The sequence below is a fragment of the Leucopleurus acutus genome (assembly GCF_964270905.1).
Source record: "Leucopleurus acutus genome assembly, chromosome: 1".
Classification (NCBI taxonomy): Eukaryota; Metazoa; Chordata; class Mammalia; order Artiodactyla; family Delphinidae; genus Leucopleurus; species Leucopleurus acutus.
This window is the reverse complement of record NC_139142.1, coordinates 11,875,763-11,892,578: the sequence shown is the minus strand read 5'-3', so window position 1 is coordinate 11,892,578 and position 16,816 is coordinate 11,875,763. Positions and strand designations below refer to the sequence as shown.

The window sequence follows — 16,816 nt, the reverse complement described above, 5'->3', positions numbered from 1 at the left end:
AGATGAGAAAATAAAAGCTGCAACAGTCTATGCACTGTAAGCTTCCTTAGAACACCTGTTGGAAGAGTCTTTGGTAACTGATTATGTATGGCTGGATTTACGCTTAAAATGCACCATGAATCAGGTAACTCTGTACTGGTCTACACAACACAGCTAGAAGGAAGCTTTGATTTATTAATCCGATCTTCACAGTAAGCCTATGATTAATAGCCCATTAGCCTTAGAAGGAAATCATGCACTGAAAGAGGCCTTGGCTTTAGCCTTGGCAAAGAAAGGCCCGTGAAAATCTGACTCTATTCAGGGAGACAACAGTATAAAAACCGTGAAACCCCGAGTAGAGTTTTGACTGAAGGCTTGCAATACCAAGTCAATGTCCAAAAGAAGTTATAAAAATAGGACTTACCATAATGCCACATCCATTCCAAGTAAAAGATTACTCAAAACATAAAAGCAAGCTAGAGAAAACTGAAATAAGCTTTCTGTAAAATACTCAAGCTAGTCCAAAAGACAACCTGCCACAACGGAGGAAAATTTGATACTGAGGAGACAGTCAGCAAGTAACAGTATTTCTAATGTCAAGCAATTAGACAAACAAAAACCAAATACAATTATGTTAAATGTCATAGTAAACAGACATTTTTTCGTATCAGAGCCCCTTCTCTAATGGAGATTTACAATAATGTACAAATTTTATTTTCCCATAAATGACATGAGACAAATTGCATCTCTGGGCAGTATGAACATCACAACGAGAGCAACAAATAGATTCAGAAAATAGCAGATCTAAAGTATATATTATCTTTCAGTCTAGTAAAAAGTACTGAAATCAACAATTCTTTTCAAATGTAGCTATAATGCAAAGAAAGTTCTCATTATACAACAGACATTTATATCAAGTTGTAGAGTTAAAAAGTACAAACTCTACTAACAAAGACGTATTCCTAAACTTGAATTCTTAATTTGCCCTCTAATATCCATAGTGAAGTAGAAAATAAAATGCCAGATTATTCCACAGCAGTTTTTTCAACTAGGATGTAAGCATCAGAATCAGCTATGGGGTTTTCAAAAAATACCAATACCAGAGCCCCTTCCCAGTACGCTAAATCAGAATCTCCTAGAGGACCTAACAATGTGTATTTTTTATGATTCAGCTGTAAACCCCTGGGTGATTCAGCTACTGCTCTATTGGAGTATCTGTAAATCAGTGCTGCTCAAAGTGTGGTCTGTGGACCAATGCCATGAATGTTTGCTACCAGTCCATGACAAGATAAGTAAAGAAACTGAAAGAGTAAGGCTTAAAGACTTTTAAAGCAAGTTGACAGGGGCTTCCCAGGTGACGCAGTGGTTAAGAATCCACCTGCCAAGGCAGGAGACACGGGCTCGAGCCCTGTGAGCCACAACTACTGAAGCCTGTGCACCTAGAACCCGTACTCCCAACAAAAGAAGCCACCGCAATAAGAAGCTCGCGCACCTCAACAAAGAGTAGCCCCCGCTCGCCGCAACCAGAGAAAAGGCTGCGCGCAGCAACGCAGACCCAACGCAGCCAAAAATAAACAAATAAATAAAGTTTAAAAAAAATAAAGCAAGTTGACAGAGTAATTTTACATCTTTTGAATCTTTACAAAAAAAAAAGTGGGCTTTTAACTTTAATTTGAACTTGTAACTGTGCTTTTTTACATTCATTTTATTTTTGTAGTAATTCATTTTTATTGTATTTTATGAAATCAATTCCAAACAGATTGGAAATTTAAGTTCTTCTTTAAATGTTTATATTTATCTTCAATGTGGTTTATTTTTCATCTTAGTATGTCACTAAAAGAACTTGAAATCAATGCATCTAAATTTTAAAAACCCAAATATAAAGTGATGGTAGAAATGAACATTTAATCAACAAACTGAAGAACACCCCAGTGATCTGGATAATTAAACAAGAAATTCTGTGGCTCAATTCCACAGAATCATTTACTGAATTCCACTTACATACTAAACACTAAAGAGAATTCAACGACAGAATGAAACATTAGGGACATAGTCTATTATTTTAAGGATTTGTAGTAACACTGGTTAAATTATATAATATTATCAAAACTGCAAAGGAAAGATAAGCTACCTCCAAAATAACCATTTCTATCAAACTAAAGGGGGAAAAATTATAGAACAGTATAAGTCAACTACAAAATACCTAATATTCTGTTTTTCCATGGAAAATCAAGTAAACACTAGTAAGCATATGTTAACACTTGTAGTTAAAATCATTTTTTTAAAAAGAAATGTTATTAACAATCACAATGATTTAAAACAAATTTAGGTAAAGAGATGAGAAATAAGTTTCATAAAATCAGAAATTATAAGCAACAAATGCCTGAAGATATTGTACACAAAGACTTTTCTTCTTTTGGAAAGTAGAAATTAAACTCCACAAAGGTTAGTTTATGTAATATAAACGTAAAAGCTTTCAGAGTTCTTGTTAAATTAGTGATATCATACTGAGTTGGAAATTACTAATTTCAACACCCTTTTGATATTTTCATGGATCTAAACAGAGCTTGATTTATATTATAACTCTTAGAAACCATCCTAAATACATTACAGTGAAGTAAACATGAAGTAACTGTAATAACCTTTACCTCTTTCTGTTGCAGTTGATTTCGATAACTCATAGACTGCTGCTTTATTTGAAGCTCTGATGCTTCATGCTTCTCTTCCAGATCAGTACAAAGTTTTTTGAGTCTCTCATTCTAGAAGCAACGAAAAAAGTGTTTTCAACAAAAAGACTAAAAGTAAAACATGTTAGTAACAGTTATGTGCAGGGCATTATGAAAAACATATTGCTTCATGCACAAAAAAGATGTACTATAGTAGGTCTCAGAATTCTGACCTTTAAACCACAATTTCAATTAAAGTTACAAGTGCAATAAGCATGTTTATAGAGATTATGCATAATTCTGAACCAAAGTTTTTTAAAAATCTTGATCAGTTTGATTTTCTGCTAAGGAAAACTCACTGATCAGTGTTTCCGCCATCTTTGTACACCCAGTGTCTAGCATACAGTAGGCAATAAGTGTCTGGTAAATGAATGACCTAGAGTACATGCTTAAACTTTTGTTTTCTCCCTGAACAGTAGAAGTTTTTTAAAGAAACCTTTTTTAAAAAAGACTTATGGCTGACGTATAGGTAGGAGGACAAAAACTGACATTACTTGTCTGACTGAACCCTAGGCTCCTGAGTGAGGCACCTCTGAAAAATCCATTTTAAAAACCACTAATAGAACTCAGTTTGGAAAACTACAGTTAGAAGTACAAAAAAATACTCTAAATATAATTCAATGAATCTAGACATCACAGTCTTTTGTTTTAAGATGCTGGAAAAAATTACTTAAATTTTATGTACCTAAGTATTAAATTATTCACCTAATATCATCCTTTGACATTTGAATGAATAAGGGTATAATGGAGCAAGAGAAACGGACACTAAAACTTTCTGCAAAAAGGAATTTACAAATTATTACAGATAATAATATACTAAGAATTCTACTAATGTATCTGCAAGCAGAGTTTAACAATGATAACTGAGAATAAGGAGATTCATGGTGGGAAAGAAAGCTCCCGCTAGAAGGTGAAGACTTTTTCACTTTGAGGATGTCATCTGTTTTCTTCTTAGATTCTAGGAATTTCTTACATCAACATATGTGAAAATTATGAACCAGGGAGATTAAATGAATTCCCAGAGAAAATCAATGGTGTAAAATAAAGGAAAAATTATCACACACACAAACTCTAGTTTTGGGAGTCTATCTCCAGAAATCTAACAGACCTTGGTTATCCTGCAGAAATATGAATAAGAAACAGGATCAATGGTCACATAACTAATTACCTTCTAATGTACTGGCTGCATTTGCACGATTTTCTGTGAGCTGTTCACATGAAAATACCATACATAACTGAAGCAAGAGAATATACTAAAGTCAAAACCTAGTCGTAAAGTCCACTCTAGGCTTTTTCACATAAAAATACCTAAGGCTACTTGTTTAACGCTGATGAATAACTAGAACTGGAAAACTTTCAATTTGGCCAATAACTAATTGGTTGTCTTTCCTCATCTCCCTAGTCATGTAAGGGTCAGGTTGATAAAGCAAATGAAGGACAGATTCTCTTCATGTGGCTGACCCAAAACATGCCAGGAGTTGTCCGTGGTCATATTTTCTATTATATGAAATATGAAGCAGAGGGGGCTGGTCTGAAAGGAAAAAAGAATAAACACACACAAAGAACAGAGAGGAATAAAAATGAGACAGATGGATTCCTGATGGCATCCAGTTCTGGTTGAAGCCCTTTCCTAAAGACTGGCTAAAATTTATGCCTTGGAATCCATGAGATACTCATATCCTTAAATTATTCCATTGTGCTTAACCCTTGTTATATCATCAAGGTCTACTGGAACCAATTTTAGTTTGTGAGTTTCTTTTTTGAGTAGTATTAAGGACTGATATTTAAAACATTTATTCTTTCCTAGTAGTCTTCCAACAAACAAAGAGAAAATACACTTTAAAAAAAAAAAGATTAAAACTCATTCTATCTTGCAATTACCATAAGGGTACATTGGGCCCTTTTACAATATGAATCTAAGAATAATCATGAGGTCACAATGATCTTGTTTTTTCTGTATCTTGAAATGTTTTGCTATTTTATCATCCTAAGAATTAATCATTAATCATCAATTATTTACAACTATGTTAAAAAAAAGACTTAAGAAAACAGAAGAACTGATGGAATCACCTAGAAGAATGATGCAACAGTGAAATAACCAGTTTTCTGACTGCATTACCCAAAGTACTGCATCATCTTTTAAAAAGGAAAAAGCCAATCTGGAGACACCATCTTTGCAGTGGTTTTTTTGTTTGTTTTGGGGGGAGGTTTTTTTTTTTTCACTTTCATTGAACACAATTGAAAATTCAGAATTTTCACTTTTCAACAGAGAAGAAAACTGACAGAGGAAAATATTCCACAATTAGACAACTGAGAAGATAAATGCAAAGAGACAGAAAACAGCATTAGACTCTAGAGTCTAATGGTTATGGTGAAAATGAATGTAGGAGCAAAATCTCAGACAAGTCTTCGAATAACAATATCCTAGATGAATTTCTCAAACTCAAGAACTGAGGAGTGAACAACATATTTCTAAGAGCAAAAAGGAAATATGGTGTTCTCATGAAGTTAGTCATTCTATAAGAAAAGATTTTATCTCACAATATTTTGTGACAAAAACCTGAACCATTCATGCCACTTTACTAAATGGATATGTAACAGTATTCTTTCATTATACACATTTGTACACCAGCATTTACTTGATACAGTCCCTACATGGACAAATGCTGAAGGCAGGTGTATACACAGGTGGCTAGGAGGAAACAGATGACACAAAAATGAAAAAACTCAGTGGACTGATCACTCTAATTGGTATTTATAAATCTAAGAATAAAAATGCTTTGTAATTATGGAGCAAACAGCCATGCATTTAACAAAATCATAAGCCGTCAAAGTTTTCATAAGTATTGGTTTTAATGACACAAGTCAGGAAGAAGAACTAGAAGTAATAATAGGTTAAAATCTATTAGAGATGTAATTGAAATCTGGAATCAGTATTCACAAGATACATTCCAGTTCACAAAAAGAGTTAATAAGCAGTTAACTGCATTCAAAGAACATTGCCTATTCTGAGCATATATGCTTTCAAAAGCAGAAACACATGGAATAAAAGTCTGAATTTGCTATATATAAGTTCTTATTAAAATTTGTAATAAAGTTTTTCACTATCACTTTATTCTTACTTCTGTAAATTTTTTATAAAATAACTTAAAACAAAAAAATTAAAAGTACATTGGATCGAGATGGTAAATGTGAAGACTTTTTCTTGGCACAGATGGTTAAATTAGCTTAGATTGGTTGCCATTAGTTGCAACTGAGGAAACTTAACTAATTAAGTCAATTTCAAATATTAACATCTGTAAGCAAATCTAATTTCCTCTAGAAAACATACTGCCCTCTGTCTATACTAAAACTTTCTAAATAAATAGAATTTTCTATTGTAATCTCCTAGTGGTTTCAATCATATGTTCACTTTCTCCTATTGCAGTCACATAAGGCATTACTTTTATGAAGTGCTTATGTGCTGATAGAAGGCAAGAATCATGTATAGTCAAAATCACCTTAGAAAATAAAGTCTTTGGAAAGTCCAATAGTCTGTTTTCCTCTAGTATTGGGTTGGCCAAAAAGTTTGTCTGGGAACCCAAACAAACTTTTTGGCCAACCCAGTATTTGAGTAGCTCACGGTACTCTGAATAAGCACCAAGCAAGGAAGTTGGCTTTCATTTGGGGATGTGTTATACCAAAAATAAATATTTTTGCACACTAGAACCATACTTGCCACAGTCCAAAGATAAAATTAGGAGAGAGACTAGAGTTGAAATCAACAGAGGGACAGAAGATTTCTATCTCTCTTCTCAACCTCAGTACAGAGCAGTCATTCATTAAGCAGGTTAACCCCATTTGCTTCCCCCCTCCCCCAAATGTATACTGGCAAATTTAGCTTAATTAATACCATTACACACATCTCTGCCATCTAATTTTCCTGGGTGGGCCCATCCTGAGTGCTTTCTCAAGGATTTCTCTAGGGACTATAGGGACGATTTCCTATCTCAGCCTTACAAAGAAAGAAGCTATTACATTCATCTGTCACTGAAGTATCTACTAATTAGGTAATTACAGCTAAGGTCTCTTAAGTGCCACCAAATTGCCATCTTCTATTGAGGCAGAATACTTCAATAGTCCCTCTTGAGAGATCCCTCTACTTTCAAATTCCACAATCTGACCTTGATAATCTAGACCAGAGCTCAGTCAGAAAGTATTTTCTTATATTTAAATTCCATTTTCTCTTTTATGGGCTTAGCAAGGGAAAACATGCTTACCACAGTCCTCTAAGAATACTGTTTGCTGAAATACTATTAAGTGTTCCCTTGCTGTTCTTATCCAAAGGCTAAATAGTTGGGTGTCTTTAGTACTTTACAACAGATCCCACTTTAAAACCTTTCATTTTCTTTATGGCTTTCCTTTGAACCCTTTCCAACATTTCCTCATCCCTATTAAGTACAATGTCCAGAGCTAGTTACCATGAGGCACTGACTAATAATGAAAAAAATGGTAAAATTAATTTGCTACTCCTATATTCTACATTCTCTGTATACAAATATCACAATTTTTTAATGTTAGGGGATTAAAAAGCTCTAGATTAAACAGAATTGCATTCTTCACATTATACTTAAATAAATGTACTACTGCAGTTTAGCATACTAATAAAACATAGTAAATCCTTGATAATGATAAACTTGCCAATGTTATTTTCTAAATTTGGCAGATTTCCTTCTTCCAGCATTCAGAAGCAGCGGTGGGAATATTTAATAGCAAAGTGCAGTAACATGTAAATATATTCTTCATCAAATGAAGATGACAGGGCTTAAAAAAAAAATTAAGATAAAGGGAAAGAGAGAAAAAGTGCATTAAAAAGAGAGGACTGAAATAAAGTATGAATAACTTTCATGGCTTCAAAAAAGAAAAAAATCTAAATCTTTAACGTTTCCTTACCTCTGATCTTAAGATTGTATGAATGGCTTCAACTTCCTTTCTCCTAGCATTAGGTAATTCTGCTACAAAAGAAACAGCATATACTGAATATATACTCAGTCAACACCATGTGAAGTAAACAGGCATTTTAAGGGAAGCATATTTCACTGAGCTTTAAACAGAATGGTATGCTGATCTAAGAACAAATTCAGAAGACAAACATCACTTGATTGTTATCACAACTTTCTATTGTCACAAATGTTCTTTATCGTCATGTAAGTCATTCTTTGCCTATCTTCTATACCCTAGAGCATCTACCTTTACCCCATGGAAGTGTTCATTAAAATTTTGTTACGGGGCTTCCCTGGTGGCGCAGTGGTTAAGAATCAGCCTGCCAATGCAGGGGACACGGGTTCGAGCCCCGGTCTGGGAAGATCCCACATGCCGCAGAGCAACTAAGCCCGTGTGCCACAGCTACTGAGCCTGAGCTCTAGAGCCCGCGAGCCACAACTATTGAAAAAGTGAGCCTAGAGCCCGTTCTCTGCAACAAGAGAAGCCACCGCAATGAGAAACCCGCGCTCACCGCAACTAGAGAAAGCCAGCGCACAGCAACGAAGACCCAAAGCAGCCAAAAATAAAATAAATTAAAAAAAAATTTTGTTATGGAAAATTAATCTCTCTCTGTTGGCTTAGTATAAATTTTGATGAAACTTACGCAGCTGGGGTTTTAAGGGCATATTTCTTTTCTTTTTTTTTTCTTGGTTTGGCCGTGCCGTGTGGCTTGTGGGATCTTAGTTCCCCGACCAGGGATTGAACCCAGGCCCTCGGCAATGAAAGCGCCAAGTCCTAACCACTGGACCACCACGGAATTCCCAAGGATGTATTTCTCTTATGAAACTGGGGTTTAGAGGGCCTTTTTCTACTCCCAGTACTACCAAAAAATTAATGACCTACAAACAAAGAATAAAAATGCAGCAAAAGAACACTTATTTCAAGTAACGTGGACACAAGTTATTTAAAACGTGAATGAGCTCAGTCTTGTTTTGTACATTTTCATTTAAAAGGAAAGTCAAAGGCCCACAGTACCAAAATGGCACAGCTGATGCTGCCAGATAATCATCATCCACAGAGCTAGATTTCTTTTCTAAGTACTAGTATTCTTCATTACTCACAGCCCTTTAATACTATAAAAATAATTTCTCTGAATTAGTTTAAATCAACAGAAAATACAAGTGGCATCCAATAAATAACAGTGACAAACCCACTCTTCTTCTTTTGAAAATCATCAGGTGGGGATGCTTGGGTGGTTGTTTATACATCTTGCTTGAAACTCTGACAGGATTGTCTAATTGCTATTCAGAAGGGAACAAATTATAATCTAATCTGTTTAGGAAGGTCATTGTTAGAAGCAGCAGTTGTTTCAAAGAGGGATTAAAAAAAAAAGTCATGAAGACTTTTCCCCCCAGAGACTCCCCCACAAAATCCTGGTCTTTTTAAGAATAAATGGGAGATGTTATGCAGACCAAAAAAGTTTTCCTAAATGAGGGAAAACAAAAATAACAACTATCATTTATTGATGCTTACTATTTGTTAGGCACAGTGCCATGCATTTTACACTCATGATTTCATTTAATCCTCCCAACTTCATGACAGGTATAATTATCCCTATTTAACAGATAAGACCACTCTGCTTTTTAAAGGTTAAGTATTTAATAATTTTCCAAAGATCCCACAATTTGTAACACATGGAAGTGGAATTTCAATCCATGTCTGATTTAAAAGCCCAAGCTCCTAAATCAATATAGTGTTTGGTTAAAGAGCAACTTTCTGATATTGTAAAGATGGATAATTTTCAAGTTGTATCAACAGTGCTATTTTGGAACGGTTCTTGTTCACTGCTGGCACAGGGTAGACACTCAATAAATACTTGTTGAATGAATAAATGAACTGCACTCTGACCCTATTTTTAAATGAGTCACAAAATCAATAAATTGGATGTTAAGCAAGTCCTATTTTAATGCAAAGGGAAAACAATAAAAGCAGATTTTTAATCACTCAGCAAATTTTTTATTGAGCATCTACTATGTACCAAGGAAGGGACCACATACTGGTAATATAAGGATAAATGAAATAGAGCTGTCAGAGAGAGATCCACAAAGTTCTGTTAGACACAACTCAGCCTGCCATGGAGTGAGAATGGTTTCACCAGGTACCTGACATGTGAGTCATACAGGGTCATACAGGGTCATACAGGAAAAACTGTTTTCCAGGCAAAGGAGGGTAGTGGAGGAAGTAGAAAGGAAGGGCTTTCCATGCAAAGGCCTGGAGCTGTGTAGGTACCTCACAACGTTGCCTGTGCAGAAGCTCTGGGTGTAAGCATGCTTGTGTATATGAATGTGCATATATGCGGCTATTGGGAGAAAAGGGGAGAGAACAAGAGGTAAGACTGGAAGAGGTAGGTTGAACCCAGATAGGATAGGTTTCTGGTCTCCCAAAATTGAGAGGCTTGGATTTTATCCTGTAAGTAACAGAGTCAAGAGATTTTAAAGCACATTTGTTTTTAGAAAAGTAATTGGCAACACAACAGGAAATGGAGTAATGTAAGGAGAAACAAGTGACAGGACATGAACGAGAAATAGTGTGTGGGAGAGATAATGGGGATCTGAAGTAAGGAAGTAGGAATAATAAGGAAAGGACAAATACAAACAATTCAGGCACAGGATGAACAAGATTTGGTGACTAATTGGAAGTAGAAGAACAAAAAGAAAGTCGCAAAACAAAGTGACAAAGATTTCCAAGTTTAGAATGGGTAGATGGTGAAACCATTAAAATTGAGAATACAGGAGCACATTTGGTGGGAAGAACAAACTGAATTCTACCTTAAGCCTGTAGGACATCCAAGTTGGAGGCGGGGTGCCTATTTTCTGGCTTAGGGTCAAAGGAACAGTCAACTGTTTTCCCCTATCTAGGAAACAAGGAGAGACTTGGCATTTCCCATGTTATCTAGCCCTTCTCTGCTTCTGACTGCCCTCAGGGTCACATGAGCCTTTCCTGAACACAGGAAGAATCCCTTTAACTCCCATCCCCAACCTGTCCCACCTGATGTACCCCCAAGCAGTTAAATGGATTTCGGCAGCTCCCCAATCTTCCTCCCTTCTAAGTAGACCCCACAGAAATTCTAAATATAGATACTATTTTTCTAAATCAAACCATCGTTCTCTATTTCAACCAAATAAACATGAAAACTCAGTTAAATCAGTATTAAAAAATTAAACCAGAATTCTAATTTATTTACAACAAACTGCCAAAGAAACTGCTCTCATCAAAAGACCACCCATTATCTCTCTGGAGGCAGACTCACAATTAAATTTAAAAAGTCTTTTGATCTAAATACTACTTGCTGAAAGAAATATCAAGAAATCAAAGGAGTAATTAACTTAATCAACGATTACCATGTAACTCTGGGTCACTATTCATTAGTAAAACAAAATGAAGACTTCAAAAATGAGTGAAGTTTGCTAAGGGTACCCAAAGAACAGGGTTATCTTACTTGTTCTACTGTAGAAATATGGTGTGGGGGGGAGGCAGTGGGCAATTAGGCACAAAAGTACACTTTCAGCTGGAACGCTGTAATGTGTCACCAGAATAAGCAAAACTATAAAATAATAGGAAAACCATACCCATGTTTCACTAACAATATATTCAAGTGAGAAAGAGTAAGAGTCACTAAATATCTTAATTATGAGTTACTTCAATTGTTAACGAAAATCGAAGAAAGAAAACCCCCAAAAAGTGACGTGTCATACACAAATAATTTTTTAAACTGTGTCAGTATAAAGGAAGAGGATCAAAATCAGTTCCGCCCCCAAGTTAAGGGCAAAGGAAGAGGTGGGCGTGGATGAACCAAACAAAAATAAACTACGCGACGTAGGGGCAGTTTCTACAGCTCTGAACTATCCTGGGTACTCAAAGGAGAAGAACCAGAACTCTTCCCCCACCCCCCGACCCCCACGGTCTCTCACTAGAGAAAATCGGTTAAGAGGCAAAAGGAGTGACACTCCTCTGGACCTGCCTGCGTCTCGTGACAGATGGACTTGGGGACCAAACGGACGCTCCCAGGGTCCCAGTAAATCCCTCCCTCCCATCGCCCCAGCGGTTACCTTCCACATCCTCCGTGCCCTCCATCAGCATATCCTTCGTGAAGTTTGAAATCTGGCCAGTGAGGGAAGCCAGGCTGCCCCCGACTTGACCCAGGGACTGGCCCAAGCCGGAGCCGAGGCCCCCAAGCCAGGACGACATCGCTGCGGGTTAGAGAACAACCTGCTCCGCTCCGAGAAAGGCGGCCAGCGTCGTCGGACGACCTCGCCAAATGTCCTTGAACCGCTGTCTCCGGGGGACTGGCCCAAATCACAACACTCAGGATTTGATAAGACAGGGGTTCCTAGACAACGCCGGCTTCGGAGACCCCCACCAACCGCCGGGCTCTGACTAGAAACGCAGAGGCCTGGCCTGGGACTTTACCAGGGGCCCAATTCCAGTGACATGGGCACCCCCGCGGGGCCTCCGCTCATTCTCACGACTTCCCACAGTCCGGGTTAGGCCACTTCTTCCTCTGCTTTAGTGACTTTCCCCAGTTCCGTTGGCAACTCCTGCCAACTCAACGCCGGCAGCCATGACACCCACCTTGAACGCGGCAATGGACCATAGAGAGGCGCCGCGATGGCGTAGAAAGGCCCTGCGATGGCGTAGAAAGGCCCTGCGGAGCCGCCGGACGTCTCCTTGGCGCAAGGGAACATGGGATCTAGGAGGACCAAATGCGGCCGCGGTGGCCGCTGTGCCTCCAGCCCAGGACAAGGTTGTCTTCCACGTAGCCTGCCCGCTTTGGCAGCAGGTGGAAGAGCGACCGAAACCTGCTGCGACGCTGCGCTTTCGGCCGACCGCGGCTGGATTTCAGGTAGAGCCGACCCTCGGTGGGTGCTCCCCAAAGCCGGCGTGGCCTGGGAAGGGAACCCCGTGGACTCCTACTCTGTTGGTGAAACCTGAGTGCTTTAATTCTGACTGCACTCGCGAAGGCAGCGGTGCGAGGAGACTGGGCGGAGACCCTCCACCGGACAGGAAGTGGACTTTACATAACTTATCACACGTATACAGTAACGATTATTCTACACCCTGTCCAGGGCAGCTCTGTGCCCGGCACTACGGTATTAACTAAAGATACACAGAAGGGATGGGTTGCAAATTCAAGTGTCCAGGCAGCAAACATACTTACATAGATTATCTTCATAATGGAAATGTTCTCTGCTGGCTTTCCAGCTCACAGTTGATACCCTGCCTTCTTTAATATACGAAGAGCTTTATTCATGAAGCCGACCTAACCCATGAAGTTGAAAAAACAGACAATTTCTTTTAAAAATAACTTTTTAGAGGACAGTATGCCAACTTAATACGGAAGGAAAGCTCTTCTAATGTGAACTCTCCTAAGGTATTGGTGGCACTAGCCCTGCAAGGCCCCACCCCTCCCACGGCCGTCAGTTACACAAGTTGGTGCACACACCTGTGTCCTGAATTGCTTGGTTTCCTCCCTAAAGGAAAATAAGTCACGTGACTTACAGGCATTTGCTGCAGTGGTATGTGGACACACACTACCTGGCCAGAGAGACTGCCACAAGTTTTACTTTGAAAAGAGCAGGATAGGTCTGCAGGTCTTTTAAGCATAGCACCAAATATACCAGCATCTTTCTCTTCGATTTTATTCACAGCAGGGGCCGCCACAGATTTCATTTCATTTCATTTGTGAGTGGAACATTGGGAATGCCTCCAGTATTTGAACTCTGATGGCACATAGGAATAGTAGCCCTCCCAGAAATCTGAATGCTTTTCAAATAAAATTTGCATCTCGTTCTGGAAGTTTTTATTAAATGTTTTCCATGTAGCTTTTTGAAAGGAATCATTGCCCAGGGGTTAGATGTGCAGACTCTGGGGCCTGACTGCCTGGATCTTTCATTTATTAGTTGTATGACCTTGGGTAGGTTACTTAACCTCTCTGTACCAGTTTCTCATTTGTAAAATGGGGAATGATAATAATAGTATCTACTGGGCAGGGTTGTTTGGAGGATTAAGTAAGGTAATTTTTAAGTGCTTGGAACAGTGCCTGGTACGTGGTGAGTTCTATTAAGTGTAAAGTTTTAAAATTGTGACATAAAGGTGACCTGCAAGTTATTAATGTGTCTCCCATTATTCTGAGCACCAGGGATACAGCAGGAGAAAACACACACACAAAGTCCCTGATCTCGTGGAGCTTGCGTTCTACTGGGAAGGAACAGATGAGAAATTAAATGTAATAAATATAAGACAGGTGGTGATGGCTGCTATGGGGAAAATATAAAACAGGGTAAGAATGATATGGAAGGGATGTGGGGAGAAATGGCACTTGTAATATTGTAGATGGTGGTCAGGCAAGGCCTCACTGGTAAGGTGATATTCGAACAGAGACTTGAAGGAAATAAGATAGTGAGACATGTGGGTATCTGGAAAAGAGCAGTCCAGGCAAAAGAAACAGCTGATGCAAAGGTCCTGAGGCAGGAGAATCCTTGCCAGGTTAGAGGATTAGCAAAAAGCAAGGATGGCTGGAGGAGAGTGGGCTGGGGAATGGTGGTAAGCAGTGAGGACCAAGGAGTAAGAATAGGAGAGGGCAGATCACATAGGACCTGGTAAGCCAGTATAGGAACTTAGAGTAGGTTGAGGGATTGCTTTGAGAAAAGGAGCCACGTGAACTTAGGACCTAATTGGGTTCCTGGATGACAGTGAAAAGTTTAGTGTAAATCAAGCTCTTATTTCCTACAGGTGTAAGTTCTCTGGAGTGCCATTTCCATAAACTCATGTTATACCATAAAGATACTGCAGTTAATGAAAACAACAAAATATATGTCTTCACATCATGTATTAAGTTATTAACATAAAAGCTACATCCTGAAGTCCTCCTTATGGGGAATTGTTTATAGTGCAATGGACTATGGTCTGAGAGACTTAAAGTTTGGTTCTGATAAATAGCATGATATGATGTTTGGGATGTGCTTCAGAAAAATGGGGACAGGGTAGGTGAAACAAGAATTGTCAGGACTTGATCATTGTTGATGCTGGGTGATGGGTACATAGGGGTTCATTATAGTGGTCTTTTACTTTTGCATAGATTTGAAAGTTTTTATAATCAAAAGTTGAAAGACATACAAGTTTGATGAAGTTTGGGCTGAAGACACCTCTTCTTTTTCCTACCCAAAACCCCTGTAGCTAATAAGGGTGTTCATCATCACTTAATGAGTAGCAAAATCAGCCCAGCAATATCAAACATACCACATCAGACAGAGCCCATGAACCTGCATGGCTCCCCGTGGTGGGATCCAAGCTGCCCAGCTGAAATTCTGAACTTAGGATTTTTGTAACCTCAACAGGTAGAAGATTTTTTTTAAAAAGCTAACAGCAACAACAAAAAGTACTACCAACTGCAAACTGGTTTCCATTTCTCAAGGCAGCATCACCAATACTTCTCTAGGGAGAACAGTTCCTTTGTTCTGATGAAACCATCCAAATGTTTTATTTATGCAAATGTGAAGGAAAAAAACACATTTTTTAAAGTAGAATTTAAAATATTAGTCTGATCTTTCCCTCTGAATTTCTAAATATTATGCTTATAATTGCCATTTTCTCATTAATTTTAGACATTACCTTCTCTCTATTACAGAACATAAAAGATTTAGCAGTCTTGTATTACCACATGCCTCTATTTCCCTTCCTTCTGAGCTCCCAATAGAGTGATATCATAATTATTGGTGACATCGCTAATTAAAGTTTACTTTATATGACTACATAAGTGTTGTTCATTGCTGAGCCACATGGTATGCTAAGATAACATTTCCTTTATTTTTCAAACTTCTGTTCTTCCTGAAGTTAACAAATTCCATCTTTTAGATTTGCACAATGTTATTACAGAATCACTAATCCTTCTAAAACTTAGCAACAGAATTGTAAAACATGCTCCTAATTCTTCAAGAAAGTATCAAGAATTCTATTATTTGCTTAGACTCAGTCCTTTCTACCCGGAGTCCTCTGTTTCCCTGCTCCACTCTCCCCTGACCTATTCTCTGGGCCTTGTTTTTCTTTCTGGAACCTCGTAGACGCTTCCCTTTATCTGTGATGCTCTGAAATTAATAATGATGTGCCTTGGGGTGGGTTTGTTGTTTCATTAATTATGTTGGGGACTCAGCAAACCCTTTCAAAAACCATGTCTTTTAGTTCTGCAAATGATTTTAAATACTTTTTATTGATGAATGGCCCCTCTCTAGGGAAACAGCTGTTTTTCGGATATTTTTAATCAATCCGCCTGGTTTCAGTCCACATCTCACCCCCACCTTCCATGACAGGTGTTGCTTCATGTCCTGGGTTCTGCTGGATGTCCTTCTCTTTAATACTTAGTATGCACCTTCCTCAGTTCTGCTCATTCCTGTATCAACTTTCTCCGTCTTCCAGAGAAAAGTTCGCATCTCTCTTCTGCTGTTGCCTCAACTGGCAGTGACTGCTAATTGTTCCCCAAAGTCTGTTCTCCCCTTTGGGCATAGTAATTGAACCGTCACTTTTTTTTTTTTTTTTTTTTTCGGTACGCGGGCCTCTCACTATTGTGGCCTCTCCCGTTGCGGAGCACAGGCTCCGGACGCGCAGGCTCAGCGGCCATGGCTCACAGGCCCAGACGCTCCGCGGCATGTGGGATCTTCCCGGACCGGGGCATGAACCCGTGTCCCCTGCATCGGCAGGCAGACTCTCAACCACTGCACCACCAGGGAAGACCGAACTGTCACTTTTTACCTGGACAATGGTACAGTAAAAGATGCCAGTGCCCCTTCTGAGCCCGTCACCCCTTTACCGTTGTCATGCACACCTATCTTTGGGGGTCATATAACTGGAAGTGGTGTGTGCAACTTTAAGGAGGTGACCTTAAAGGGCACATGGCCTTTTCCCACCCTCCTTTTGCTTTCTGATTGCTGGAATGCAGATGTAAGCATGGGCACCATAGCAGCTGTCTTAGATCCATGAATTGACATTAGCAATGGAAGCCATGTATGTAAAGCAAGAATACAGAAAGCAGATTCCTGACACTGTGTGATGCCCTATCAGCCCTGGATTGGCAATCTCTACATTTCCTGAAGATG

General features: G+C 38.7%; 1 protein-coding gene across 3 annotated transcripts in view; it reads right to left on the bottom strand.

Annotated features, from left to right (window-relative positions):
* Window positions 1-13,730, bottom strand: part of TRIP11 (thyroid hormone receptor interactor 11) — a 67,526-nt gene extending 53,796 nt beyond the window's left edge. The window contains exons 1-3 of one of the 3 annotated variants that reach the window (XM_082841847.1): window positions 12,886-13,730; window positions 7,638-7,699; window positions 2,628-2,738 (exon numbers count right to left, since the gene is read on the bottom strand). In XM_082841847.1, the coding sequence (XP_082697973.1) occupies window positions 2,628-2,660 (33 nt within the window). In that variant the 5' untranslated portion in view covers window positions 2,661-2,738; window positions 7,638-7,699; window positions 12,886-13,730. Of the gene's footprint in view, window positions 1-2,627; window positions 2,739-7,637; window positions 7,700-11,776; window positions 12,320-12,885 lie in introns of those variants that run through there. The other 2 variants (XM_082841845.1, XM_082841846.1) reach the window with 2 other exon arrangements.
* Window positions 13,731-16,816: the final 3,086 nt, after the last annotated feature.